General features: G+C 49.2%; 2 protein-coding genes across 26 annotated transcripts in view; both read right to left on the bottom strand.

Moving 5' to 3' along the window:
- The window catches only part of CACNA1D (calcium voltage-gated channel subunit alpha1 D), a 477,528-nt gene that overhangs the window by 25,053 nt on the left and 424,716 nt on the right, over positions 1–27,759 (bottom strand). For 9 of the 25 annotated variants that reach the window (XM_054694641.1, XM_054694644.1, XM_054694655.1 and 6 more), the window contains 11 exons: positions 27,388–27,471; positions 21,322–21,366; positions 20,783–20,911; positions 18,126–18,191; positions 16,488–16,579; positions 15,464–15,623; positions 14,804–14,931; positions 14,574–14,670; positions 12,225–12,327; positions 11,318–11,419; positions 6,255–6,385 (listed from right to left, as the gene is read on the bottom strand). In XM_054694641.1, the coding sequence (XP_054550616.1) occupies positions 6,255–6,385; positions 11,318–11,419; positions 12,225–12,327; positions 14,574–14,670; positions 14,804–14,931; positions 15,464–15,623; positions 16,488–16,579; positions 18,126–18,191; positions 20,783–20,911; positions 21,322–21,366; positions 27,388–27,471 (1,137 nt within the window). The remainder of the gene's footprint in view (positions 1–6,254; positions 6,386–11,317; positions 11,420–12,224; positions 12,328–14,573; positions 14,671–14,803; positions 14,932–15,463; positions 15,624–16,487; positions 16,580–18,125; positions 18,192–20,782; positions 20,912–21,321; positions 21,367–27,387; positions 27,472–27,759) is intronic. The other 16 variants (XM_054694649.1, XM_054694658.1, XM_054694673.1 and 13 more) reach the window with 3 other exon arrangements.
- LOC119261426 (cytochrome c oxidase subunit NDUFA4-like) lies at positions 18,200–19,605 on the bottom strand. Its single transcript, XM_037530732.2, has one exon. It carries the CDS (start codon positions 19,554–19,556, stop codon positions 19,308–19,310), a length of 249 nt encoding a protein of 82 aa, XP_037386629.1. The 5' UTR covers positions 19,557–19,605; the 3' UTR covers positions 18,200–19,307.

Below are 27,759 nucleotides of genomic sequence, written 5' to 3'. Positions count from 1 at the left end.
TGGTACATCCCAGGGACAATGCAATCAGAGCAGAGGTGGGCATTCACACCAGAGCAAGGTCCTGCTGTCCCAGGGACTAGCCCTTTAGTTGCTGGACCACAGAGGGGTCTGGAGAAGAGCTGAGATGTTGGCAGGGGTTGAGAAGACTCAAGGTGCTGGGGCCACAGCCCTTCCTAGCAGGTACAGACATGCCTCAACAGCTTCACAAGGGGTCCAGCCATACCTAAATGTGCTGGCTGCCTTGCAACCCCATCCCCGGTGCTGTGTGAAGAAGTCAAACTTGCTCTCGGGCCCTAAGGACTCTGCTGCAAGAATCCACAAAACACACTCTGAGTGCCTAGACTTACAACAGCCTGCACTTGTAGGAACAGAATCCCAGCCCGGCCCATTTCCATGGGGACACCAGGGCGCTCACTGAAGTCCAAGCAGGCTGGATTACGTGGTAGAGTGAGCCAGTGGGGCCAAAGGGCAAAGGTCAGGGTACAACAGACATCATTGGAAAAAACCTCAAGGCTGGGAGGGACCCTGTCAGTCCTGCATAGACACACCTGCACTAGCCCTGCACTTCCCAGTGGGGACACTGCCACCCCTCCCAGCCCCCCTTCTCTGCCACGGCCCACACCCCTGCTCTCCAGCACTGCTCCCACTCTAAACACTTCTGGATGAGCATCCACTCCAGCCAGGAGCAGGAATTCCCACGTTCTGCTGGTTCTCTCCCTTCCTTTCCCAAGTCCCCTACCCTGTGCATGCACGTGTACACACACACACACACACACACACGCACGCATGCACGCACGCACGCACGTGGCCTCCAGTCTGCACAGACCAGGCAGGCAGAAGGACCCATAACCCTTCTTTTCTCTAGACACTTCAGAAACTTCAAGTTTTGTACTAAAGGTTACTTCTGAATGTTGTTTTTAAAACACAGATCGACATCTCTGTGTATCTTGGGCTCAGCATCAGATGTGTAAGCGCCACCACTGCTTGGAACTGGCTGAGAATTTCAGATATGTCCCCCTCATGAAGCAACTTCTTGGGCAAAAATTCTATTCTTAAGATGTGAAAACACAACCTGTGAGGTTACCTCCGTTTACATCTTTATGCATTTCCATATCTTAAAAAGGGGCGAATTCTCTTTCTCAACAGATCACTACAGTACAGAATAGAAAAGAGATCAAAGAGAAACAAGAATTTCTTAAAGTTCTGGTAGTAAACAGGCATATGATATTATTATTGTTGTAGTCTTAATAATAAGCAATTATACGTTCAAAGTGCTTTACAATCACTTAGCTATTCCTCACAACAGCCCTGTGAGGTAGGTCGACATTATTACCCCCATTTTACAGATGGGGAAACTGAGGCACAGAGAGGTTAAGTGTCTTGCCCAAGGTCACACAGCAAACAAACGCTGGAGCCGGGACTAGAACCCAGGTTCCCTGACTCCCAGTGTCCTTGAAACTAGACCATACTGCTTCCAAAGAGGCATCCCCAGACTGGCTTTGAGCACAAATTAAAGACGGACAATGTTGGATGAGGTTTGGGTGTGGTGGTATTTCCCGTGGACACGTTAAGATGGAACCTGAGGTGTTGCCTGGGTTGGTTTTGGCATGCGGGTATATGTGTTAGTTTAAATGGGTGTATCTGAGCTTCCTGCCCTGCCCATTTCTCACTGCATTCTCAACTGGGTCACAGCAGAGAGCGGGAGCCGGATGGCCAGGAGGTCATGACGGACTGGCATATAAAAGGAACTTGGTCAGCTCAGCGCCAAAGGGCCTGCCAGTCTTTAGGAGTTCGGGCAAACTGGGGATGCAGGACTTTGGAACAGAGTCAGCTGCCCACCTTCAGCAGGTCTGCTTAATCGTTTTATTATTATTTTATTTTTTTTCTCTCTCTCTTTTTTTTTTTTTTACTGGCCAGCATCAGGAAGTTGTGTTCATTTCATTTCTCTGTGGGGCGGCTGCCCCCCTCCTTTTCTCTCTCTTATTCTTTCCCTTTCTCTGAGTCTCTGCTTGGAAGGGAAAACTGGTAAGCCTTGCATGTCCCCTTTCATGAAAAAGAGCCACCGTGAGCAGCATCCGAGACAGAGGCCACGGCTCCGCAGGTGAGCCACGCCCCGCTTCCACCTTCTGGAGCACTGCTTTGCTTGGAAGGGGTCTCCCTGGGGCCTTGGGTTTGCTTTTTCCTGCATTTCTCCCGAAATGCTGTTTCAGCAGAAATAAGCCCACTTGAGACTTTTCCCTTTCAAGGCCTTAGCCACAAACGCCTTCCGACTAACGAGCTTGGTGCTGCAGCTCAGGCAGAAAATTCTAAAGCATCCGTTCAAGCATCTGAAACAAATGAATCAGCCAGTGAAATCTCATCTGTTAGCATCTGTTCTCCTCTTAGATTAAAAAAGGAAAAGAAAAAAAAAAAAAACCCTTTTGATGGCTTTAGATGGAATCATGCTTTAAAAAAAGAAAAAAATCTTGCTACTTCTTAGACTAAGGTGACTCAATGACAGGTGTCTCATACTCTAGAGCACCCCATTTTCCTGTCTCTGAGCACCAGGCCTCCCCCAGAAGGCCATGGGGAGGCCCGTGAGGGACTGAGAGTCACGCGCCCCTGGTATGCCACCCACCTTTCACTTGGTCACCATCTGTCGGCCGGGACACAGGCTGCAACATCACCCAAGCTGACAACCTAATTCTTCGGAGCTGGAAACAACACTCTGCTCCTTAAGCCCAGCTTCCACAGAGTTAAAAAGACTATCACTCTGAGGTCTTCCTGGGCCGGCTCCCACCTGGGATGAGTGAGGGCCAGTCTCCTAGGGTTTCACTAGAGTGTCTTTTGCATAAAGGAAATCCTTGGCTGTGGGAAGAGAAATGAACAGAACTTTTCCCACTTTGGGACCTTATCTTTTCCGTGAGATACAGGACGGGCTCTGCCTGTATCTGGCAGGAAAGTCCTCCTCTGGAGGTCTGATGGGACATTCAACATGCACTCCTGGTTGCCGGGAAGGGGACTGGCTGAGAGCTGAGTTCCTTTATTTACTTGCTCCTCGTGGGAACTTGCAGGTCACTGGGATGCAGCAACATTGGATGAAGAGCAAAGGCTGAGTCAAACTAAAGTGAATATGGTATGTAGGGAATGAGTGAGGAAAATAAAAGGCCTGATGCAGCTTCTCTCTGATTCCCTCTGTAGAGGGGCTGGAGAGAAGGCTGGCTTTAATGATGAGGATGGATGGACAGAGAGAAACTGCACACTCATTCAGACCACAGAGGCCAGAGGATACCAGGTGCCAAGCTCCTACCCACACGCGGATTCCGGAGCTCCTCAAGCCATTCCCCTTCCTGTAGAAGGGGCACCGCAGTTGGTCTGAACAGAGGGAGACCAGATGGAGCCCACAGGGTTGAAGACCACAGTGCATCTCTGTGCTCTTGAAACCATCCCATGGGGAGGGGGGCAGAAAATTCAGAGCAGCACTGATGCTGTTCAGACAGATTGCACGCTACGCAGCACAACACGCACATGCCTCGGCCTCGACCTCTGCGTTCACACTGTGATGCCCACATTCCACTTTCCATTAGCAATCTGTCAGCCACAGGGCACCCCGGCACAGAGAGAAGCAACTCATTCCATAGTCGGGGACTTCCTTGGGGACCTGTGTCCTTGTCTTAGAGACACTGTCGATACGTTCCTCCCATTGCCATTCAACCCCACTTCCCTAACTGCCACATCGCCACATAATCCTGCATCGTGCAGAAGAGCCTCCTCACGCTAATTAAATGCAGTGACAAATCACATTTAAACCATTTCTATAGCAGAGGAAGGCAAAAATGTAATTAGAATTATCCTTCAAGGAGACAAAAATATTCTATTTTAAATGTTTGTTTCAGAATGCATTTTTAGAGTGTCTCTGTCAATATTATGAACACAACTTAATTTTCTAGGCTGTGTACACAACATAAATTATAGACATAGCCTCCACTCCCACTAGAACCATGTGAAAATGTGTTGATATTATCATCAAACTTTTACCAAGGAAATGAAACTCTATAAACAATGAGAAAATTTAGGAGGGAAAAAAACAAAACCTCAACATAAATTTAACACAAGGTAATAGTCTTTGAACCCATGACTTACAAACGTAGCTTTAGCATCTTTAACCCTTCATCTTAAAGCTCGTTGAACCCCACCCAAAAAGTGTGGTTGTTTTCAGGTTTTAAAACATTAGCACCCGAGCCCGCCACCAGAGCAAGTGCAGACGCCATCTAATCGGGGGGTCTCGGGATTCACAGAGAAGAACCCGGTCATCCAGAGCACCACAAGTGTCTTCCACAGAAAACAGGTCTCAGTACACAGCGCTCACTTGGTCGCTGTAAATTATGACGAAAGCCGTCCATGAAAGAGTATGTTTACCCCTCCAGAAAGTCCAGCTCCAGCCCCACCAACTGGCACCCTCGAGCAGCAGACAGTACGGTGGCGGCACCACGGGGCCCAGAGCTGGCCGGTCTAGTGCTCAGGCCCCGGCCTACTGTAGGAAGCAGCCTTCAGAAACAGGCTCCTGCCCTCAATTTGCACCCAACTCAGTCTCACTGTTCTCAAGAACACACGGACCAGAGTCTTGCCCACAAGATGTGCAAACACATCTTCTCAGTGTCATTGTCTGCAAGGCTACTTGTGCACCGTGATCTAGGCTGTCACTTTTGAAAGCTGGGTCAAGCCAGAGGGGAGAGAGCTTTACTGACAGGTTCCACAAACCGAGACGGCAATTAGCTATTTGGCTGAGCCTGTGATCCACCGAGTTAAACCTTTAATAAGAGATGCGATCAAAGGAAGATCCGAGATGGTCAAACTCCACATCCACTGTCCCCTTCCCCAACCCCACCCCCCCCCCCTGCAGCTGTTCCTCTGGAACCTGCAAGTCGCTGTCATACAAGGTCATCTACTACCCTGGCAGAGACACGCGCTCCCATGTTCCTTCACTCATTCATTCACTGCCATTCATATTCACGTTCTCGCAGTAAGGACACAGGTTAAGTCTTCACTTGGTGCTTATTATCCCTTTGAACACAAAACCATGCTGGGTGTTTTCCTCAGGAAAAAAAAAAAAAGGAGAGAACTGGAGAACGATCCCATATCAAAGCAAATCAATAACTACGAGGCCCGATTTAAGACATGTGGTGATACAGGGACGTGCAGAGTAATTTTAGAGTAAATAAATAAAACAGGAAAAAGTCTTTATCTTATTCATGATGGACTTAAAGCACTTGGGGTAGCACAGATGACAAGACATTTGACCCACTGCACCGCTGCTTCTGACAGCTTGCAACGTCTGCAGTTCCCTTTCTCCAGTTCTCAGCATCTTTTCTTGATCCCTCGTCAGCCTGCTTTCTCCATCACCAGCACTCACGAACTCCCCTCCTAGCCTCCTTTCCTGCAGGTCCCCATGGAAAGCCCTTCCTCCACACCTGCTTCCCATCACGGGGGCCTCGGGCTTCCTTAGCATTCTATGTCCCTTGAAGGCACGGGCCCTGATTGGTACCAAAGGTTCCCGAAAGCCACATCCCCACGCTTGGTGCTGGGGCAGGGGCAGGGCTGAGGGAGGGATGGGGACCAGAGGCTGGCCTGGGTGTGAGAGCACAGCATTTGCACAGCAAGCCTCAGGGCAATCAAGAGAAACACACAGAGACAGGCAGGCGCACACACACACGAGCACACACATGCACACACACACACAGCCACCAGGAGAAATGCACAGACACACACACACACACACACAGAGCACACACGAGGAGGTGATGGATGTTACTGAAATGGACCGAAAACCAACAAGCAGTGGGGTAAGAAACAAACAGAAACAAAACAAAGCACTTGCGTTCAGATGGAAAGCTGTTTAGTGGGAGGCTGGGGGCCAGGGCCCGGGGCTGGGGGACCTGTTGGGGGAGGGGCACTGCCTTTGGAGGAATCAGGAGGAAATAGGGCACAAAGGCAGGGCTGGCTCTGCTCCCCTCCCTGCAGGGAGGTGCCTTGGCCGCTGTCCTGGGGCCCTGCCAAGTGGACTGCAGCAGAGGCGGCACAACAGAAAAAGGAAAGAGGGAGGCACTTACCTCGTGGCCCAGAAATGGCTAGTCCACATTTGGGGGACTGTGCAATAGCTCAGTTTAAACAAAATCCTTGTGGTACTGCTCAGCCATGAGTAGTCAGCTCTCTAGTATTTCAAATAAGCTGGTAACATCATTAGTGAAAAGAGAAAAACCAAAACAACAATTCACCTGGAGAGCGATCGTGGTGTTCTTCGTAGGGTGCTTTCCCACCAGTCCTTGTTCTTTTCGTTTCTTGAATTTCCTAAAGTAGTCCTGTATCAGGAAAGTGGCATAGAACTTCCCCACGGTTACCTCATCATCTAAACGGAGAGACCAGACAGAGCTCTCCCGAATCAGCACATTTGGACCAAGAGCCTCAACACTCACTTCTGGCTGGGGACAGGGCTGGGGCGCGACAGCGCAGAAGGCACCGAGCTCTCAGCTGACACCACGGGGGACTAAATCTAGCAAAAAGCAAGGTTTTGCAAAGCAGTCAAGGCTCAAAATTAGAGTCAGTTAAATGAACTGATACTCAAAATTGCAAAAACAAAAAAAAAAACCACCATAGTATTATTTGTCATGAGTTTAATAGAGCAGCATATTAGTAACACTATGAAGTGCTGTCTTGGTTATTTACTTAAAATAAAAATTATAAAAAATTATAAAACAAATAGAAAGGCTTCGTGGGTCGTATTTTCACCCCTGCACATAGGGATTTGCGTGGGTAATCACCATGAACGCCCAGGGCAATTAACCATCCAAATCCAGATGCCTCGAGATAAAGATAGAGACCTCAGGAAGGTGACACACAAGCTCAGGAGAGGACGGTTCAGAAAAGTGGCTGCAAATCCAGCTTCTCGTGCCCCCTTTGTTCTCTACTAATAGCCTCCAGAAACCATTTCCTGGCGTGTAATTCAGAGCTGCTTGTTTTCTGCGCTGCAAGTGGCAGCTCCACCTAACTTTAAGGTTGGGCTGCCATTTCTGATTTTTAGAAACAAGCCCAACACGTATCATTGGGGAACTGGAACTCTGCTGAGCATTTTAAAGGAGATGCATGAGGCAGAATAGAGGCTCTGGCTGTCTCATGGTAAACCACCTTAGCAGTGTGGGGATGCCCCGGGGGTCTCCACCAGCCCTGCTCTCCAAGAGCGCTGGCCACCAGATTTGCAGTGTGATAATGGTTCCTGGGTAGACAGCACAAGACTGACTTAGTGCCGGGCCACACCAAGGTCTGCTCAACATGACTTGCGGAGGCTGGGAGAAAGAATGGCTGCTGGTCTCTAAACTTGGAGCCCAGCCACTCTTCTAAGAGTTACAGGTGATCTGGGGCAAAGGGTTCAAGTCCTCAGGGCTGGTGCTCTCATTTGTAAACAGAAGCTGTGGGGATCATATGAGGTGAGGCACTAATGTCCCCAGCCCCCTCCCTCGGTGGTCCCAAGTGCCAGAGACTGGGTGACTGTGAGGCCTGAATGTTACCGCTTCACCATCCACTGACAGTGCATCCACTGAAAAGGACGGCAGAGCCTGACAGGATGGGGGACAGCAGGGCCCACATACTCACTGATGCACCCTGGGTGGGGTGCTCTTAGTGGCCCTGTGGGAAGTCTCCCCACTGGTACACTGTTGGGCACCCTGGGCTGCCGCCCCACCTTCCTTGTCCGAAGCTACTCAGTGCTATGGTGAGACGGTGCCCTGTATGTCCGGCCTCAAGGACTGTGCCGCATTCCTTTTAAACGTGAGCTTGGCAAGTCCTGGAGTAGAGGGGGGAGGGGCACCAATGTGAACTAAGGCTCTGCGCAGCATGTGACTCCATGGCTCTCCTGAGTCTCGGGCTCGTAGAGACAGTCTATCATACACCTTCTGTGGGCAAGGAAGTGTGAGGGGAACAGAGCCCACTCAGCTCTTGGCATTTCATTACCTGCCATGCTTTTGAGCTGCTCCCCATTTTGCCTTGAACATATGTGGAAAACCAATTCTAGCTCCCCCACTACCAGATGCCTGCAGTTGCTAGGCCTGTTCCAGAGGAATTCCACATGGGTCTCAGGGCCTCCTCACAACAATTCAGAAGGTAGAACTGCTCATGCCCCTTGACAGGTGGAGAGAGGTTAGATGACTGGCCAAGGTCATCCTGTTGGTGTGTGAACAGGAGGTGAGCATCTCCCGAGTCTGGGCTCTCCTCCTCTGCACCCCTCCCCTAGACACATGGGCCAGCTGCTTTGGTGGGGCGGCCTCTCTGAGTACAAGTCTATCCCTCTCTTGGCTGCATGCAGAAGGTAGACCAACTGCTGATGGAGCAGGGAGTCCTGTGGACCCACTGATTCTCTGCCTGCAGTGGCACAGACACCCTCTGCAGTCTGGGGCTCTAAGTCTTCTCTGTGGGTACCCAGAAGACAACAGTGGCTCTGTGTACAGAAGGCCCACCTCATTACACTATGAGCTGCTTCCAGTCAACTCAGGCCTGACCCATCTCCCTTCAGCCTGGATGGTGCTGCCCAGGGCCTGGGGGCTCCTGCAAGAGGCTCCTGGCTTTCTCTGGTCCAGGACCTGGGGCAGCAGCCTACTCAGAGCACAAGCTTCTGCCTAAGGGCAACTCCAGAGCAGAGGGAGGCTCATCCAGAGCTCCGCAGGGCAGGAATCAAGGACCACTTGGTCTTCCCTGAAACACTGAGCTAACCGAGACTGGGCCAGGAAGAATTCCTAAGGACAGAAAAATCCAGAGCTACCTCAGGATGGAGAAGACAGGAGAATAAAGACATCTGGGCACCTGGGCTGAGGGAGAGAAGGGGTCAGCACTGTGCTCTTTGGGGCAAAGGAACCAAAGATCCCAGTCAAGGAGCAATGGTCAAAAGGTGAGGAGAGCCTCTGAAAGAAGATGGGGCTTCTAAAGGATCCATGGAATGTCAGAAGACTGAGGATGGAGGTGAGAACATGAGTGAAACTCAGAGACGGGAAAGGAGATAGCCAGCACTGAGACGGAGCAGACGCACTGTCCCCATGGGCACCTGCACCCCTGGGAGAGAGCAGCAAAGGAAAGTTCTAATATTCCATGGCTTGCTCCTGATTATCAAGTTCATGACAACTGGGGGCGGGGTGAGGGGTTATATCATATCACCCTAGGTTACTGAAGTCTCTTAAGACAGCACCTGCTCTGCTCTGTTGCCAGGGATGTCAGGGGCTCCCTCAGCACCCTACATGGTCAGTCCCAGGTGCCAGGCAGGGGCAGCAGGGTCTCCGAGCAGGGGTACAGCATGCAGAACACTGAGCCCCTCAGCCTCGGGGAGCTACTGATCTACTGGCTCTGGGATCTGTATAAATATTCTCATTTCTGAACTACCAAGATGTGGGAAAGGCTGGCAATCAACTGGCTACTGGGAGAGAAAAGAGGAAAAACAAGAGACAAGTGGCAGGTGTAGTGACAAAAACCCTGCCCAGAAACTCATTCAGTCTGTTCCTGGAAGCCTTCTAGGAAGGTCGCTTTCCTTCTTGGTGCGTCTTCCTACCATTTTGGACTATGTTAGCACTTGTCATCCTGGAGGAAAAGCCACATTCACTTATTGAACCGAGAAGGTGGACGGGGATAGCCTATATTAAAAGTCTAGTAGAGCTAAAGTTGATCAGTTTTTCCTAGAAGAGGGCTTAGATGGTGGCCAAATTCTGGACTTTTTCCCCCCAGTAAAAGGAAAATAAATGGACTTTCACAGTAATGCCAAGGATGCTCTCCAAGTGAGTGTCCAGGGGCGGATGTGTGAGTGAGGCCTCAGGGAGGTGGCCTTGGGCGCAGCTGGGTGGGGCGGGGCCCCAGACCTGGGCAGGTTTACTAGACAGGCACAGCCGCTATTCTAAAGCATGCATTTGTGTTTTGAGCAACATTGTAGGGGAATACAATTGGCAAGAGATAACTCTGATTCCATGCCACCACCCTAAAACAGAATTGCTTCAGAATATTCTGAAAGACTGAGAGTTGAAAGGAATGGAGGCTGCAGAAAAAGCTCAAGCACATTATTACCACACTTTAAAAAGCAATTTATCTAAGCCATGCGAGCACTTGGGAGTACATAAAAGAATGGAAACCAAAGAGTTGTTTTAAATGTGCAGGCTCCGTTCTCCAGTGGGTTCTCAGGGCGGGAGTTGTGGCTTTTTGTTCTTTGGGATTTTTTTGGTTCATTTGGCTTTTTGTTCTTTTGTTCCCTTTCTTATTTTTTATGGACCATCTTCCCCTGCTCTCAGCTGGTGGCCGTGCCAGCTGTGGGTGTCTCCCTCCAGCTGCAAAAGCACATTCTGCTTCTCGCTTCAAGCTGATCAGCAGAGCTGGCCAGCATGCTCCTCGCTCTGCCCCCCATGAGCCAGAGGCTGTCACAGTCTCAGAGGGAGAGGCCTCGGTCACCACGCTGGCCCAGGGTTCGGAGGGTCAGCCTCCAGACCTGAGTCAAACCGATGTGGGAAGCTGCAGGGGAGGCGACACTATACAAGTGCAGTTGGTCACAAAGACACCAAAGACACCAAATGTTTCTAAGTACGGTGCCCTGGACTCGGGATGGTGAGAAAGCTGGCGTGGTAGCACCGAGTAAGTGGATCCTGCACCTTTAAAACTTGAAAATAAAAGGCAAAACAACCACCTCAGCTTAAGTCTACATGTATTTAAACAAAAATGGAAAAACAGTATATATAATATATATATATGTTTCATATATATATATATAAATCTGAATAAAGTTTAGTCAGTTATTTTACGATTAAATAACAAAAGGAAAGAGGCATGCCTGTTAGTTCTCTCTATCCTAAACTGTAAATTCAAGGGACATTTTTGGTAATTCTGGTGGTAAATCCAATCTTGGTAAGAACATTATAAAAATGCCATTTTCTGAAAGTTGGCTTTCTTTTTGGTGAACAGTTTTCAATGGTAGATTGAAGGATAAATGGAAATTCCTTTTAAGTATTTCACTTTGGAGGGAAAAATACAGGTTTTTTGTTTCGAGACCATAAGCTTGTTTCCCAGCATTGACTATTCATTCCCCCCCTGACCAGCAACCCCCAGCTCCAGCCATCTGGGCCTTGGTTTCCTTCCTCCTAAAGCCTCTCCTTTGTCTGGAATGGTCTCGCATTACCACAAATGATTACACCGAATGGCTGAAGGGCCTTTGTTAGCTGTGGCCTTACTGCTCTAGCGGATACAGAAAGCACCCTGCAAACTCTGGGCTGGCTGCAACATTCTCTTTCATTCAAGAACTGCTTAAGAAAGAGAGTACACTGACCACCAGCTGGAGGGACAACTTGGTCAAGCAGTTTCATGCTGGTTTTCTTCCAGATTTTCTTTATCACAGCTCGGAGTTCTTCATTAGCTTGTTCCAGGTTTCCTGAATTCAAAAAGCAATAGGGGTAACCAAGCCTTGCTGCTGCTTTTTTTTTTTCCCCCAAAATGCTCAATTTATTTTATTTTCTTTTTAAAAAGATTTATTTATTTATACAAGAACTGGGGTGCAGGCCAGAGGTGTGGGAGGGTGAGAGGATTCACCAGAGACAGAGTGGGGAACAGAACAGGCAGACGGACCAAAGACACTGCTGAGGGGAGCAGCAGGCAAGGCAGGAGAGGTCTGCGCGCCATGTGGGTTTCTCCCTGGCCAGCTGGGAATCAAACCCGCACTGCAGAGGCTGCAGACAGCTTCACAGCACAGTGCTCAACCCACTGCGCCACCGGGGAGGCCCCAAGCCTTGCTTCTTTTACCCAGCAGTCCCCCTCTTCTCACTCCAGATGCTTCCATCCCACCCTAACTTAGATTGGTGTTTGGTCTTTGGATGGGATGTCCATCCCATCAGGCCCTCCCCAGTCAGGGCCATACACACACCCTATGTTCAGCAAATACCTATCAAGCCCTCCCAATCAGCAGTCCATCTCTGCCCTGGCCTCCCACTCATTTCTCCTGCTCTGGAACAAGCAGGGGCATGAGTCATCTCAAAATTTTCCAGGAGAAAGTGAAGTATATGTCAAGGCAGAAAAGGAGATTGATGGGGACAGGAACAGCCAGCTGGATCAGCGCAGACCCACTCATTTCCCTCACTCCCTTCCCCAGGGCCTCCCACTGACAAAGACAGGCCCAGAAGGGGAAGGCCAGTGGCAGCACCCCTCTCTTCTACTCCTCGTCCTGCTTCAGGAATGCTTACCTTCGGTCTTGATTTTGAGAGCCGTTCGAACCAAAGCAAAGAGGGTTGCATTAAACATGACTGTCCCGTCACTGTTGAGAGGCATGTTCATGGCCACTAGTCTCTGCAAGCACAAAGGAAAGCTCCCTGATTGAACGTGATGGATGACAGCCTCATCCCTTTATGAGGCTTATTCTCTGCTTAGCCCTCATCTCTGTTCTAGTCACCCCTTGATTCAACAGCCATTTGGGGAGCACCCACCATCCTGGGGGCTCTGAGATGACAATCACCAAAGTTTTAGTCATGAAAGGCATATGCTGACACGTGGTGTGTTTTGTTTGTTCGTTTTTAACCATCACTGTTTAGTCACTTCACTGTCCAAGCCTTCCTCTCCATTCTCATTACCAGCTCTGCCAGTGTCTGGGGTCAGGATATTCTGGGCATGTCCTGAGGGCTGCTGTCAGGGCTGAACGGTAGAACAGAAACGAGCCAGCACAGGGCCCAGGCTGTCTCCCAGCGTGGTCCACTCCCACTGCTGACACAGCCAGTGTCCTTCAGGGGCCCTGAGGAGACTTTTGCAGTGTTTCGTACGAGTTGATGCTGCTTCTTTGAAGGGTGGTCTTTCAGAGTGGATCCCTGCTTCCTTCCTCTCTGAGAGCTGGAAAGCAGGTGAGTGACACCTACTTTGGGTCCCAGTCACCTCATCTATAAATGTAGGGGACACACCCACACCAAAGGGGTCACACAAGGATTATGGACACAATGATTTCAGCCTGGTGTCTGGCTCCTGGTAAGTACTAGGTGACAGATAACTCTAATTGCTAATCATCTCACGTTCCTTATTTTTAGCTGATATGGTGTCCCAAGATTGAAAAAAATTCTTTTTCACCTCCCCGTTAATGAACACATAATTCCTAGGCCTGTTACTGACCATCCGTGTCTCCAAAACCAGTCCAGGCAGCCAGGACAGATATTTATTCACTTTTCCTGTCCAGTTCCTAAATCAGCAAAACAGATCACAGTGGGCCTCAAGGACACTTAGGTCCTTTACCTAAAAGCTGGAACCCCTCTCGTTCCTGGAAAGCAGAACAGAGGCTGGTCCTGGGAATTTACAAAAAAAAAAAAAAAAAAAAAAAACCCATGGTATCTATAAAATTTGGGTGACTCATGCTTTGTGCCTACTACAGCTAGAGTCCAGCCTGAGGAGAAGCAAAGACACCACGAGGACCCCGGAGACTTGACGGGGCAGCGGGGGGTGGGTGGTTTCTGGACTTTATGGGCAGGGAATAAAGAATTTCGCTCAGAACATTTCTTTAAAGGCCCAAGATAATGTTGGACTCTATTACCCTGGGTTCTGTTAGAACTGGCCCAGCAACCCTGGAGTGCTCAAACCCCAGACCTTTGGATCCCCAGGGTTCTATGCAAGGTGGGGGCCAGCTGTTATATGAACTGGCTGGGTTTCTCTAAGGTAGGGTTTCCAAAGGCAAATCCTGCTTTTCTTTTTTAAAAAGGAGAGTCCTTTCCCGTGACTATAGCCGACCCAAAGTGTTTTGTGCTGGGCTCCATAGAAGGGACAATATCTCAGCTACAGCCCAAGAGTTTGGTGTAAAGACTCAGGAACAGGGCGAATGGGAGACCTGGATCCACCCCTCAGATGCCTTCTCTCCCAATGGCTCACTAAGAAGGAAGGCTGCCCCAAGGCATGGGCAGTGGCGGGGCATGTGAACTACCGTGCCACTCTGAGAAGTGCCCAGCTCACAAGGCATCTCCACTCTACTTCCTGAGCAGGTCCTCAGGCCACCCCGCCCCTCGAGCCCCACTTCCACTGCCCTGACACTGGCTCTTAATACTTCACACTTAGGGGACCTCAACAGTTCTCCAGCCTCCAGTTTATTTCTCCAGGGCCAAGACTCACCCTCTGCTCATGTGCCTGCCCCAGGGCTCCTCCATTCTCCAGGGGACTCAGCATGGCACAGGAGGCTGCATGCCACTCTGCTCAGCTTGTGCCACTTTCTCACATTTTATCCACACCTGACTGACCAGTATGACTTCCATTCTCCTGCCTCTGAGTTTGTGCTTCCACTTCCTCCCTACTATGCCCTCCCTACTCCGGCAAACTCCGACTGTTCTCCTTCTGGATGGATGCAAGCGGCACCAGCCCCTCCACCCACCAATGACAGCTCACGCAATCCCCTTCCTGTCCTTACAGTGGCAGACAGGGTGTACTAGCGGGGACACACCTGCCAGCTCCTCCAGGCCAGCAGCCCCCTGGCCCCTGACAGCACCCTTGGCAGAGTGCCCCTTGGTGTTTGCTGAAGAAAGCAGGGGCCCCTGCAAAAAGGCTGTCAGACAAGCCAACAAGATGCTTACCTTGCAGGCAACCCTGTGCGGGCATAATTTCCCAAACCCCAGGGGAGGCTGAATACGGCGGAGCAGAGTGACCACATCGAGGTGTTTGATCCTTCCCCTGGAGACAAAGTGCACATGAGGTCCAGGGCACCACTGCCTGAGCTTTCAGTTCACCCCACCTTCTGCAAGCATCACAGCCAACATTCTAGAAACAGCCCCCCACAAGCCAGTTGGAATCCTTTTCAACCTACTTTGCTTCGGGGTCATATTCAGACCAGATTCTTTTGAATTCATCTAAATGATGAGGCCCCAGAATAGACCAGTCCCGAGTCAAATAATCAAAATTGTCCATGATGACAGCCACAAACAGGTTGATGATCTGAAAAAGCAAATTAGAAGGAGGGAGCTTCTGCTGTATGGTTAGACTTGAGTATGTGCATGAGGTTAGACTTGAGTGTGTGCTTCCCAAATGTGAGCGTCATGAGACATTTGAATACATTTCTCCAAGAGAGCTTGTGTAAACATTTCTTCCAGAGAATGCTTAAGGAAAAAGGCAGGTTTCTCACTACCCAAAGGGCCTTTGGTACAGTCCCAGGGAGGCAGGGTGTGTGTGTGTTATCTGGTCTTTCGAAGCACCAGTGAGGTTTTATAGTTTCACTGCCACCAAATAACTCTCAGGTCACTGCTATTTGCAGTGGTCGTGAACTTTCTCTAAAGGAACTAGCAGCCTACAGAGCTGGGGTGGGGATTACCCCAAGCCCTCTGGTAAGCATCAAACCCATGCTTACAAGAGAGGGGCTGGTGGCACCCTGCTCCCACTGCAGCGGCCTGACACAGAATGTCACAGGTGTGAACCCCAAAGGCTATACAGACATCTGTCAATGACAGGAGGGGCAGCTCTGATCACTTACCAGAAACGCGCAGAGCATGTAAAAACTGATGAAGTAGACAATGGCGAAGTTGCTCCCACATGTGTACTCCTCCCCAGGGCTGTAATCTGACTCGGGATCACACAGTTTCCCAGGGAGGCAGGCTAGCATGATCTCCTGCCAGGCCTCACCGGTTGCACACCTTTTTTAATCAAGCAAAGAAAGGGCTTTATTTAGTAGGGGAGGAAGAGATTGAGGGTTATGCCATTAACTTTAAAAAAAAAATTGTTTAATTTGAGCGAGACCTAAGTCATTCAGAGAAAAGCCCATTTGAAACTCTGAGCTTCCTACTTATTCTCAAATGCAACTTAGCCCAGTAAATGGAGATCCTGCTGTAACTCCCTTACTGGGTAATGATCATTTGATACAAGCACATTAATTCTTTTTGTATAAGCATGTGTTTGTTTTTGTTTCTGTTCTACTTTAAATACTTCTATCACAATATTTTAATGATTATCAATTATGTTTTTTAATGACCTAACATCTGACAGCTTGATTAGACCCCTTGACTTTGTTGGAAGCAAAAACCTGGAAACTACCTAACTTGAAAATGACTTCCTATCTATAGTTAACAGTCATTAGAAGTTGGTATAGCTTCTAGAAAGTTCTCTTACTTTGAGGCACCTGTTTACAAGGTTAATTAACCAGGGTTAAAAACAATGCATAGAATTGAAATTACACATTTTAGGATGTTCCCCACTGGCTGTGCAGGAGGTCTCCAGGCTGCTGTTCTGATTGTGTCTAAGCACAAAGCCCACGATTTTCCTGGTGGCCTTAGTAGACCTACTAACTCCCAAGTGGAAAACCTCGCCAGCCACAATGTGAACCACAGCCATTTCAACAGCCCAACAAAAATCCAGTATGACTGAAATGCTAGAGTCTCTTGTTTAAGACCACAAGACAGATGGACAAAGCTACTGCAGCTGACTGGGAAGGTCACACTGCTTAGTAACAAGTGTCCTCTGTCACTCTGGAGGAGAGCCAGGCCTATGTGGGACGCAGTCACCTGAAGAGCAGCAGCACCGCCTGGGGAAATGTCTGGAAATTGTTGTTTCTGTTGATCTGGTTGTTATCTCTCATGGCAACTTTTCCAAACATCTAAGTAGAGAGTTATCAGGGGGGAAAAAAAGATAGATTTTGTCATATAAAAACAAAAACGAAAAAACCCGCAAACTGCATAAACAGTATCAGTTTAGCAACCACCCCATGGGGCGTGCTCATGGTGCTTGGCACAGTGTTCATTCAACAGAGATGTGCTGGGCACTTTGCTGACCCCTGGGAACTTGGTGCTAAAGAGGCACATTCTCACTCATGGCACCCCTGCCCTGGAGGAGAGGTACAGGCAGAAGCAGACAGCGCCCTTCCTGCTGACCGCTGGATGGATGGCCCACCCAACACAGGCACGTAACAAGCTCACAGCCTGCACTGGGGCTAGAGCTAGAAAGGCTTCGGGGAGTGACATTCAGACCCAAACCCATCAGGTGACATGGAGAATGGAGAGTGTATTAGGCTAGGCAGAGGCTGTCCCACTTGCAAAGGAGCAGAGACAAACCCACCCTGGTGCGCCAGGAAATGGAGAATGTGCACACTCGGACAAAAGTGGGGGCCACAGAAAGGGAAGGGCCCTGAGGGGCCAGGGAAGTCTGTAAAGACTGTTCGAGGGGCTAAGAGAGGCAGAGTCCGATGCCTGGCAGAGGCTCTTGAGTGATTGTGGTGGTGTGGGCAATGCAGCCACAGGTCTCAGGACCGCGCGTGTCTTGTACACGCACACAAGGTCGTCAACGACACTTCAGGGCATACAGCACCACACGCTGCTGTGTGACAGAGCTTGGGTAGGTGAACTCTGGGTCCACCTCTCCCAGTAAAATTCCTGAAGACTTGCAAATGTTTCATGCCTTCCAAATTAAATATATATTATATATATGCATAACTATTCCTCTGTCTCAGGAATCCTCCACATCTTTCCTACTTACCCCTGAAAGATAGCAATGAAAGTGGCAGAGAGACCACCCAAGGAGGGCCGGTGCCAAGTGTTACCTCTACCTTGTTCTCCGCCTGGAGGCTCTGCCTCCACACCCCACACTCTCAGCTATTAACAACCCATCAATCCCTCTCCCCACACAAGGAGCTGCAGTTACTCCATTAAGAGGCCAAGGCCAGAGGGCCCGGTTCCATGTTTCCTTGCTACTGAGCAAGATGATCTCTCCAGTTCAGTTACAGTCATGCCTGGAAGAGTTGCTTCAAGTGAGACTCTCACTTGGTAATGATAAGCACGATTTTTCAAAACAAATAGACGTTATATGACTAAATATCTTTTTGGTAACTTCAGTGAAGAAAGGAAGACAAGCATAGCCTTTCTGCTGCTAAAATCAACTATGGGCCTCCTGAATCAGTTGACTCTTCTAAGACTCAGATCAGGTGTGGGCAGTGCCCCTAAATCCAGATTCCAACCTCTCCTTGCTCTTCCCAGCCTGACTCTTCCAGGCACAGTCTCTCTCCTGGGGAGCCACCGCTTTCCCTTCTCCATCTTTTTGCTTGGATTGCCTGATCTTGTCTTTCCCTTTCACCTGGCCAAGGTGTACTACACCACAGTTTTGGGGCTGACCAGCAAACGGGTCCCGAGGGAAAGGTGGTTGACGCTTACCTGCATGCCAATGACCGCGTAGATGAAGAACAGCATGGCTATGAGAAGGGCGACGTATGGGAGCGCCTGCAAGAGAGAAAGCATCATCTCGGCACTGGCCTCTGCCCCAAGACTGCTGGGGTGCAGCTGGGCCACAGCCTTCTGTTTTCCATGGGTTGTTGAAAGGACATCACTTGTGAGGAAGGGCTTCTTAAACCCTGGCCCAGAACAACCACTTTCACCCTTAAGGACACCAACCACAGGCACACCTCGTGTTCCCAAGCTGCAACCACAGTCACTGACACTTCTGTGTCCTACCCCTGACTCAGTCAATGCAGACACATCACTCTCATAATAACGCTTTACTCCTCATTGGATTCATTGAGAAATCATTGTAAGTGATGAAACCTTTCTAAAACACTGAATATTTAGATTGCTGCCATTTTTCTTCAGGAGGCATATTTAGGAAGGGGGAACATATTTAGGAAGTATTTCCTTAGAGCAAAGCCTGAGGAATGGGATTACTGGTCAGAAAGGAAGAGCCACTTTCTGGCTGGTGCTGTACAAAGCAAGTTACCCAAAAGAACCACAGAGCTGAGGGCTGTTATGGGAAGAAAAGGAGCTAGCTGGGTGGTCACTGAGGCTTAAAAACATCAAATACAACTATGTGTGTCTGGGCAGACCCCTTGTCCTTTAATGCAATGCTCTGCAACTGCTCTTGTACCTAATGACAAGTGACACAAGGTGTTCCTGTGCAAGACGCACCTCCAGGGAGTGTTCTGAGTGCAAACTTAATGCAAGCACGCACGCTTAAAGCAGCCTATCTAAGAAAGAGTGTCAGGAAGCCAGTGGTTGAAACACTTTCCAACTTGCGCCACCTCTGGATATGTGACTGCAAACTAGCCAGGCCCTGGGCAGCAGCTCCTTCCCGACAGCAGGACTGCCGAGTCCTCAGGATTAGTCATGCCTAGATGCATCTTCTCCCTACATTACTCGGTGTTTAAGATTTTTTTTCCCCACCCCCAGCTGGTTTTAGGATTTTGTTGGCACACTCTTAGTATTAAGGGCCACTACACTCTGAAATGAATTTCCTTCTCTCCCCTGGTTCAGATGAGGGAAAATATTTCCTGGTTAAGAGGAAAACTGTGCGTATGGCTTCTAGAAGATTTTCATTTTAAGCAGCTTTAGAGTGAAATATCTCATCTAGAAGCCTGGACCTTCTTTCTTCAGTCTGCTGTCATCTACATTCACCGAGCAGAACTTGTATTGATCATCGGGACCCCATCTGTTCCAGGGCTCAGGGTTATATTTTCTGTCCCTACTGACATCTGGATTGAACAAAGCCAGATGCATAACACACAGCACTGCCCCAGCCCCTCCGGCGCCAATACACACACACAGGGGGATCAAGCTGGGGTGCTGCGTGGCCTGGCTGAGGATCTGGTGGAGCATGCTTGCGGGAGAGGCCTCGGGGCAAGAAGGAGAGGAGAACAATTCTTAAATTCCCAGGACTAAATCTTTCCACCGGAGCTGCATGGACATCCCTGACATGAATTTCTTATTTACGGTGACCAAATCTTAAAAAAATATTTTTCTTTAGAAGTGAAGAAGAATAACATTATTGAGTAAACACATTCTATTTCTATAGCAGTTCATTCACATATTTTGGTCATTCACATTAACTACAACTCTCTAAGGTTTCACTCCTGACCAAGGGCAGTCTCAGCTCCCAAGGTCCGGCTCTGCCCCGCCTCTCTCCTGGCTGCACCCTCTTCCTCCTTCAGCCTCATTTTCCTCAGCGGGAGTGTGATTTCCCTTCTCTGAGTTTTCGTACTCTCTCCTGCCCCCAAATGCCGTCCGTCTAGTCTTCTCTTTACCTGTCAGCATCTTACCCACTGCAGAAAAATACTTCCTGACTATGAACACCAGCCAACCCTTGGAGGTGGGAGGGGCTAATTTGAGCTTTTTCATATATAGCTTCATTAGTTTATGGGTACATTTATTACTTTTGAATTTAATCAGATAATAAAGAAACAAAGATTAACTTTCTAATATCTATATCTCTAAATTCCCTATCTGTAGCCCCCCTTCCCAGTGGATTCAGTCCAGAAGACGAGAATACCTCATGTGGGACACTGGGAGGAGAAGCTGGCTTCTGTTCAGGAATAGACTAGAACCAGCCTGCACCATGCTAGAGAATCATAGATGACAAGCAAGACCTGGCTTATGCCTAAGCATCCTGAGCTCTGCAACCCCTCCAGGTACTGGACAACCCAGAGACAGGGGCTGGTGTGCTGGCCTGGGTATAGGGTTCTCACTTATTTTTAGGTTAGTGACAGGACTGTCACAGCCTTGGAGAAGCCATCTCGCTCCCAGGGCATCTGTAGAACCCTGACTCTCTCAGACATCTACCTTCACCCCTGGGCATCCTGGGGAGACCCCACGTCACTATCAGTCTGGAAATGCATCTCTCCCCACACCAGGTCCTTATTGCTTTTGTTTCCTTTAAACAAGTAACCCTATTTGATTTGCTGAGTTGAGGCTTTCCATACTTTCTATGCCCCTAGGAGGACACAGGGGTGATGCAGAAGGGACTCTGGATCCTCCACTACAGGGAGCAGTCACTGAGTTACATGTTATCTTCAAAGATAAACAGAAGTCACTGACATGGCTCTTACCTGAAAGGACTTAATGAAAGTCCACAGCAGTGTCCGGATGCCTTCCCCCCTGCTGAGTAGCTTCACCAATCGCATCACTCGGAAAAGACGGAAAAAGGTGATGGAGATTCTATTGCTTTCTTCAGAGTTCTGAAGGGTTATCATGGAGAGGTCAAACCCAATGGAAAGTAGAACATGCAATACTTTCAGAAAAAACAGCAACAGATGCAAACAAGGGTGACAGAGGTAAGAACCAAAGATGTGTTTCTAGGGCCTTTTCACCTTAAAAAGCATGATATGAAAGGAAAAGTTACATGCTAACAACACAGGACTTGGAAAACTGGGTCCACACAGCACATGCATGTTCACATGGTCTAGTGTGTTAAAAGGAGAACGTTGGGCTGGTCAAGAGTACTGGACACTGATGATGAATGCAAACCACTGCAGACACTTCTGGAAGGACAATCATGGAGAATACAGAAAAACTAGCGGAAGACTTGACATGGTCAAATAAACTCAAGGAAAAGGCCCAGCCCCTGGGGACTAGTCACTGATCTTACCCCAGGTGTAGCAGTTGGGACAGGGACATTCTCACTTTCAGTTGGCTTTAAGAAATCAAAGATGGAAAATGCATTAATCAACTGGGAAGGAAGAAGCGGATTCTAGAGGACATCTCCCCCTTCTGACAAATCCCTGGTTAATTTGTTTTAGGATAACACATCTGCTCCCTCCCTGAAAATGTGCCAGGGACACTGTCAGAACTGGACTTGAGGGCAAGCAGCCCTCACACAGGCTCAGACACTACTTTCTAATTCATATTGCAGGATATGTCGTTGCAAGTCCAACACGCATCCAGCAAGAGATAATGCTGCAAGGCCTCAGCTGTCCCTAGAGACAGAAATGCAGAGTGGGGCCCTGCTTCTCATGGGGAGATTGGTTCTCTTTGCTGAGTCACATTGGAGAGGTGGGGAGTCCTGGGAGTCTCAGGAACTAACTGCTCTGTAGTGGGCTACTCTTGTTCCCAAGGAACAGAATGACTAATAAGTGGAGCTAACAGACCTGGGCCGTACCCCCAGGCAGCATGTGTCTGATGATGCCCCCTCTGGAGAGCTTGCCAGCAGCTAGACAGACCAAGCCAGTGTGAGTGGAGACAGGCTGGTTTCCTTACAGAAGCCTGCTCTGCCCAACCTATGGCTCAGACTGTTTTCAGGGAAGGGAAAACTCAGCTGTGTGTGACTCCTGAGTCCCTGAGCCCCTGCTGGGCACAAAATCACAGGCCTTGAGGCCCTGTGCATGCCTGCCTCTCCCCTCAGGCTTTGAGTCCCCAGTCCCCAGCGTGGACTCTGGCTCTTAGATATTCAGTAAGTGTTTACAAGAATGCAAAGAGGTTATAGGCAAACTCTAGCAATATCAGCAGGCTGAACAGCAGTGGGGAAATGACAGCTTCTCTCTGTCCTTGAGTAATGTCACCTCCACTGAAGCAGCTGATCTACCTGGTATCTGACAAAGAAACGCGGATCATCTGGAGAGACCCAGAGTTGCTGAGTGCACCTGAGGCTTTCAGGGAGGCTTTCTGCATGGTGTCTGTACAGCTGTGGAGCCCTCATCTGAGGGCTCACTCTCAATGGCTGCCTCCTGAGAGCGAACATGAAATTCATAGACATCGAGAGTCTGGCATATTATATCACAATGAATTTCAGCAAAGTGACCAGGAACTTAGGAACTTAGGACTAACAGCTTCTGACAGGGTTTTAAATCCTGGTTCATGCAGGATGCTCAGAACACAAACATGGCAATGTGTCTGTCAAAACCCCAAGTCATTATTTTTATTTTTCTCTTCTATTAGCTCACTTCAAAATGATTAACATCTCCTTAAAGAAGCAGGTGATTTTTTTTTTTTTAACTCAAAGCTTTAACAAATGAAGGAATTGGTTTCCCAAAGTTCTCACTGTCTCACATATCATCTCCCTGAGGCTGTGTGGAGGGCGGGGGTGGCTGGGGCGGGGAGGGTGCGTGTGCCTCTGCTTGTCTGTGCTCAAGGGAACCAGGCCATGCAGAAGACAGAGCAGAGCACTCTATGATCACACATTTGAAATTTCCATACCCTGCGTGTGGAATCTGCAAGAGAACAAGGAGGCCTGCGGTTGGGGAAGACACTCTTCCTGGCCAGTGTGGCCCTACTTCAGGCCTCTGCTCCCTACCTTGGGGCCTGTCTGACAGATCCTCCATCATCCACTCCCTTATGAGGTGGGGGCATTAGCAGACAAACTGACTTTTGAAATACACATCTTTTTCAACTGATAACTTTGAAGTATGGCAAGTGTTGGACTAGGGACTTGAAACCATGGATATTCTTTTGTCTAAATAAACAAAGAGGAGGAGGAAGAGACAGCATTTGTGGAGGGGGAGGCAGCACAACATGCAGGAAAGGGAAGAACAAACAGCACACTGAGGGGCATGCGGCCCAGGGCAGCCTGAAACACCTTCCCTTTCCCGCAGACGCCTCCCTGGGCAGGGGGTCAGTTGTAGGGGAGGGTGTTGCTGGTAGTGTTGGGGGACAGAGCAAGTTGCCAAAATATTTTCCAAATTGGAAGAACCCTGAGGATGGCTGTGTCCAAACTACAACTGGCATCTTGATGAAAAGGGTGGGTTCACGCTTACCCGAGGCTGCAAGTTAGAACTGCCAGGGATCTCTAACAAATGGATGAGTTGTATATAATTGTTTTGGGGTTTGCTTGAGTTTTGGGAGCAATCCTAAACCAGGTGAAGCTGGGTCGAGTCTTCATCTGGTCACCCACACCAACTAACTCCCTCTGGGTCTGGACTGCCACACAGAGTGGGACTACTGGAAAAGCCCACTCAGGCTGCTACACCTGAGCAGGGGGTTCTTGTGGAGTAATGAGGGTTCAGTGCCCACGAGATCAGGTGCCATCCCCATCTTCCTTACGAGGGATGGAGGAAGCATGGAAATAGAGCGAGCTGGCAGGGGGTGGAAATGGGCCAATGTGGACATGAGACTGGGGAGACTCACTCCCCAGGTTGCTATATAAAGACAGCCTCCAGGGCTACATGATGAGTTTTTTAAGACAGGAGGTTCCAGAGTCAGCCAGCTCATGGCTGGGACTTGCTGACCCCAGCAACTCCTTCCAACCCTAAGACACCATGTTTTTTAGCTGAGAACCCTTTGGGGGTTTCAGCAGGCCAAATTGTACGTCAGGGTTTGGAAATCTCCTCAGATCCCCAGGGCTCACCTGATAGTCCCTCCAGCCCCTTCCCACAGGCTCTCAGCAGGCTCTTGAGACAGAGGCTTTGGGCCCCCTGAACCCACAGGAGCCACACCAGCGTTGAGTTTCCCAAGTACAACCCAAGGGGTCAGCCCACACCTTCTGCATTAATTCCTTTCTTTTCAATAATAACGGGAAAGACTAAATGTCAGGAACAGCCATTCCCTGGGTTAGGGGAATGATGCTGGGTCATTTCACCATTCAAGGAATAAGCAGGCATCAAAGAGGGAGCAAAAGTGAGCCTGCCAGTCATTACCTGACATTTCAGCAGCCTGGTGATGTTATGACCAAATGCAATAAGGACAAATGCATGAGAAGTATCGAGCCATAGCCAGAAGAGGGAGGGGGGTGGGGGCGGGGCGGGGCCGCTGGAGGAGGGGCTGGGTGAGCATGCAAGCAGGACGATGGAAAGGGCCATCCAAAATGTTTTCGCAAAGAATACAAATGCAAGCTCCATTTCTCATTTTCAGGCCAGATGATTCATTCTTGAAGATTATGTTGGCAAGTCACAGAGCCAAGCGTAACGGACCCAGACAGGCCCAGCTCAGGCCCCAGGCTGCAGATAATGAAGCATGGGACAGGAAACAATTTAGATGACCATAACCAATGGCACATCCTGTGAAACTCAGTGAAAACCAAAGGTGGGGAAGCCAAAAACAGTAAGTCTTTAAAGTGCTTTTGCTTTAACAACGACTTCACCGTATATATGTTTATATATACTTGCCGCTACAATTTTCTAAAAATAAAACCAACATGAAAATCAATTAGGTAACAGAAAAGAAAGAGCAACAGAGGTTGGGGGAGAGAGCACAGCAAGTTGCAAAAAGGATGACGTGGCAGCAAAAAACAGGCAACAACAGACCAAGAGTGTTCATGCTCAGCTGACCCGGGAGCTTAGGGACAAGACACCAGGGACAGGACAGACACTGCTTCCCCAGGAGCCAGGAGTGTGGGGGAGAGGAGTGTGGGAACAGCTCCACGCAGGTAGTTTTACCATTCGAGAATAAAGACACCCAGCCTCTCTGCCCCCCAGAGCTCAGCCCCCAGCCTGTGAATTGTAAACGCCCGATAAATTTGGGGAGAAGGATTGAGTGAATGAGAAGGTGGCTTTGAGCATTCTCTCTGCAAGGGGCCCAGCAGAGACACTGAGCTCTCCCAGGTGGCAGGTGTCCCGCTGGTCCTGGACAGGGAACCGGCACTGCCATCCACTGAGCGACTCTGGTCTCAGGCTACATTTGACCAAGGGAAGGGACAGGAATGTCTGTCAGTATGATTTGGAGTCGAAGCACCAGGTGTCAACCCGGTGAAAACTGGTTTTGTACAGACACCCAATGTCAAATGCTAACTAGAAATTTAGAGTGGGCGTGGCAGCCCTGTGGATTTCCTGACTAATGGAAGGTCCAGAAGGACAAGACTGGGGAGCAAGGGGCAGGCCCAGTGGGCCTCTGCTCCCAGCACATGGTGAGGAAGTCAGGGTGTGCTGTTGCTGTGGGCACTGGAGCCATGAGCCGCCAGCCAGCAGGTGGTCAGGCATTTAGAGAGCTAGATGTTCATTTGGTGATAAACCTTGTCACATCCTGGTACCCAGAAACCACACACCCCACCTGCTCCCTGCACAAGACCTAAGCCCCAGAGCTCCAGGGAGTGCTGCTGAAGTTGAAGCGTACTTTATTTTCACGTCCACTCTCATGGACATCCCAAGATAACTCTAATGTCACATCCACCTTGGACACCCATGAGGCTCCATTACAGAATCTTTACACATCAGTTTACTTTGATGTTGGCTGCAGCTGCTTTGCACTGTGAGATTATTAAGCAGGTAGATGTCTGGTCATGAACTCAAGAGAGCCCCTGGCAGCTCAGGTGGGGTCCTGCTCTTCTCCTATTAGCATCAGATCATTTTATAAGCATGACTTACACATTATGAATGGAAATTTTATAGCTGACTTATGGAGAGGCGGGGGAAGTATGTCCCCAAGTCTAGTAATAATACCATTTAAATACCTTGTCATGGCATGGATTTGGGTGTTATGAGGCTTAAATCACATTTTCATGGACATTGTAACATATTATGAGTCCTTCTCATTATTATGTGGAAAATTGACATAATAATGTCCTTATATCTTGTGAATAACTTGGGCATTTTAGCAAAAATTTCCCAAAAAGCAGGGTAAATTTTCATCCATGAAAGTACTGAGGCCTGGGCCCAAGTTCCTTCTGAACTACAACTAGAACTGGTAAGTGTGGGCTTGTGAGGCTGGTGGCTGGCTCCCATTTTGCATTTCAGAATTAACCCAGCCCCCGAACTGTGGCATAGAGGATTTTCACTGTCCTTATCTGACACAGGCTGTCCGGACACCAGGATGGACCATACAATCCCACAGGTGTCAGCCAGGCAGAGCGCAGTGGCCCCTTCCCCACCGGCCTTGGGGAGGGCAGCTCACTGGCAATGTGGAGCAGAAAGCCAGCCCTGCACAACAGTCCCCCCCCCCCCCCCCAACCCTGCACTTCACTGGCCCCCATGAAGGCTCCACACAGCCCAAGCGCATACCAGATACCCTCTTAGACTCGCTGATGAACTAGAGACAGACCAGTGGGCAGGGCTACTTCTGCCTGCCTCAGACCCCTCCAGCATAGGCAAGGGTCAGGTCCATGAGCAGTCAACGAGAGAGGGTGCTCCCCCTTCTCAAGCCTCTTCATTTTAAAGAGAGGGTCTCAGGAGGTTTCCTGGAGGGGGGAGTTGTTCACCTATTACGCTGCTACTGAACTTGGTCCCCCATCAAATGATTCAACTGAGTACAACCCTGGACACTGACACACCCTTCCTGATATACAGTAGGTCCTCCTTCCCCAGGCCCAGGGCAGCCATCAGTCTGATTCGCCATCTGGGGAGCTGGGGTGTCACCAGTTGGATTCAGCAGATACCAGAAGCTGTGGCCACATGCTCCAGGTATGGCTGAGGGGTTTCCCTCCTGCGCCTTCATAGAACCACGGTGGGTACACCAAGACACACTTAATGAACTACGGCTGACATTGGAGAAACTGAGGCACACAGCTGGCAGGTGACCAGCTGAGGTCAGCAATTAACTCCTCACCCTTAACTCCTTTCACAGGACCTTCTTTTAAAATAATGTTTTACGTCCCGAATGGCAATTCTCCATCTACTTCCCCGTTCTCTTTCAGGGGGTGGTGGTGAGGTGAGGGAGGGGATGCCACAAAATGTTTTCAGTCATTCAAAAGCAAAGTGTAAAGTGCAGAGAGACCCGTGAGGAGGCCCTCTCACCTCCTCTATGCTAAACTTAAAAAACAATCACGTCATAGGACACGAAGTTTGCTACTTACATTCACTTCAGTTATAGCAATATCAACGACGCTACCAACAACAATTAAGGCATCAAAAGTGTTCCATGCATCAGTGAAATAGTGCTGTTAGGGCAAGCATTCAGAAGCCACAGAGGAGAGGAGGCACAACAGGAAAAAAGAAGAAAAGGACAGTATTATAAAAAGGGAACATTCTGGCACAATGCCACCTGGCTACTTGAAAAATTTCCCTAAAACAAACATGTTATAAACACGTCACTTTGGGTATCACTTCTGACACAGCCAAATAAAAACAATTAGCGACATCTACCTTCCCTGCCTACTGGAGACCTGGGCGGTGCTGCAAAATCGTCCTCCCAGAGGCAACCTGTGTCTCAAAAAGGCCTGAGATAG

The sequence above is a fragment of the Talpa occidentalis genome, unplaced genomic scaffold (genome assembly GCF_014898055.3).
Source record: "Talpa occidentalis isolate TD23 unplaced genomic scaffold, MPIMG_talOcc4v2.1 talOcc4.10, whole genome shotgun sequence".
In the NCBI taxonomy this organism is placed as follows: domain Eukaryota; kingdom Metazoa; phylum Chordata; class Mammalia; order Eulipotyphla; family Talpidae; genus Talpa; species Talpa occidentalis.
This window is presented reverse-complemented; position numbering and strand designations above follow the sequence as displayed.

Bases quoted from the DNA above. Each gene is read 5' to 3' on its own strand.
- LOC119261426 (XM_037530732.2), bottom strand. From the start codon at position 19,556: ATGCTCCACCAGATCCTCAGCCAGGCCACGCAGCACCCCAGCTTGATC.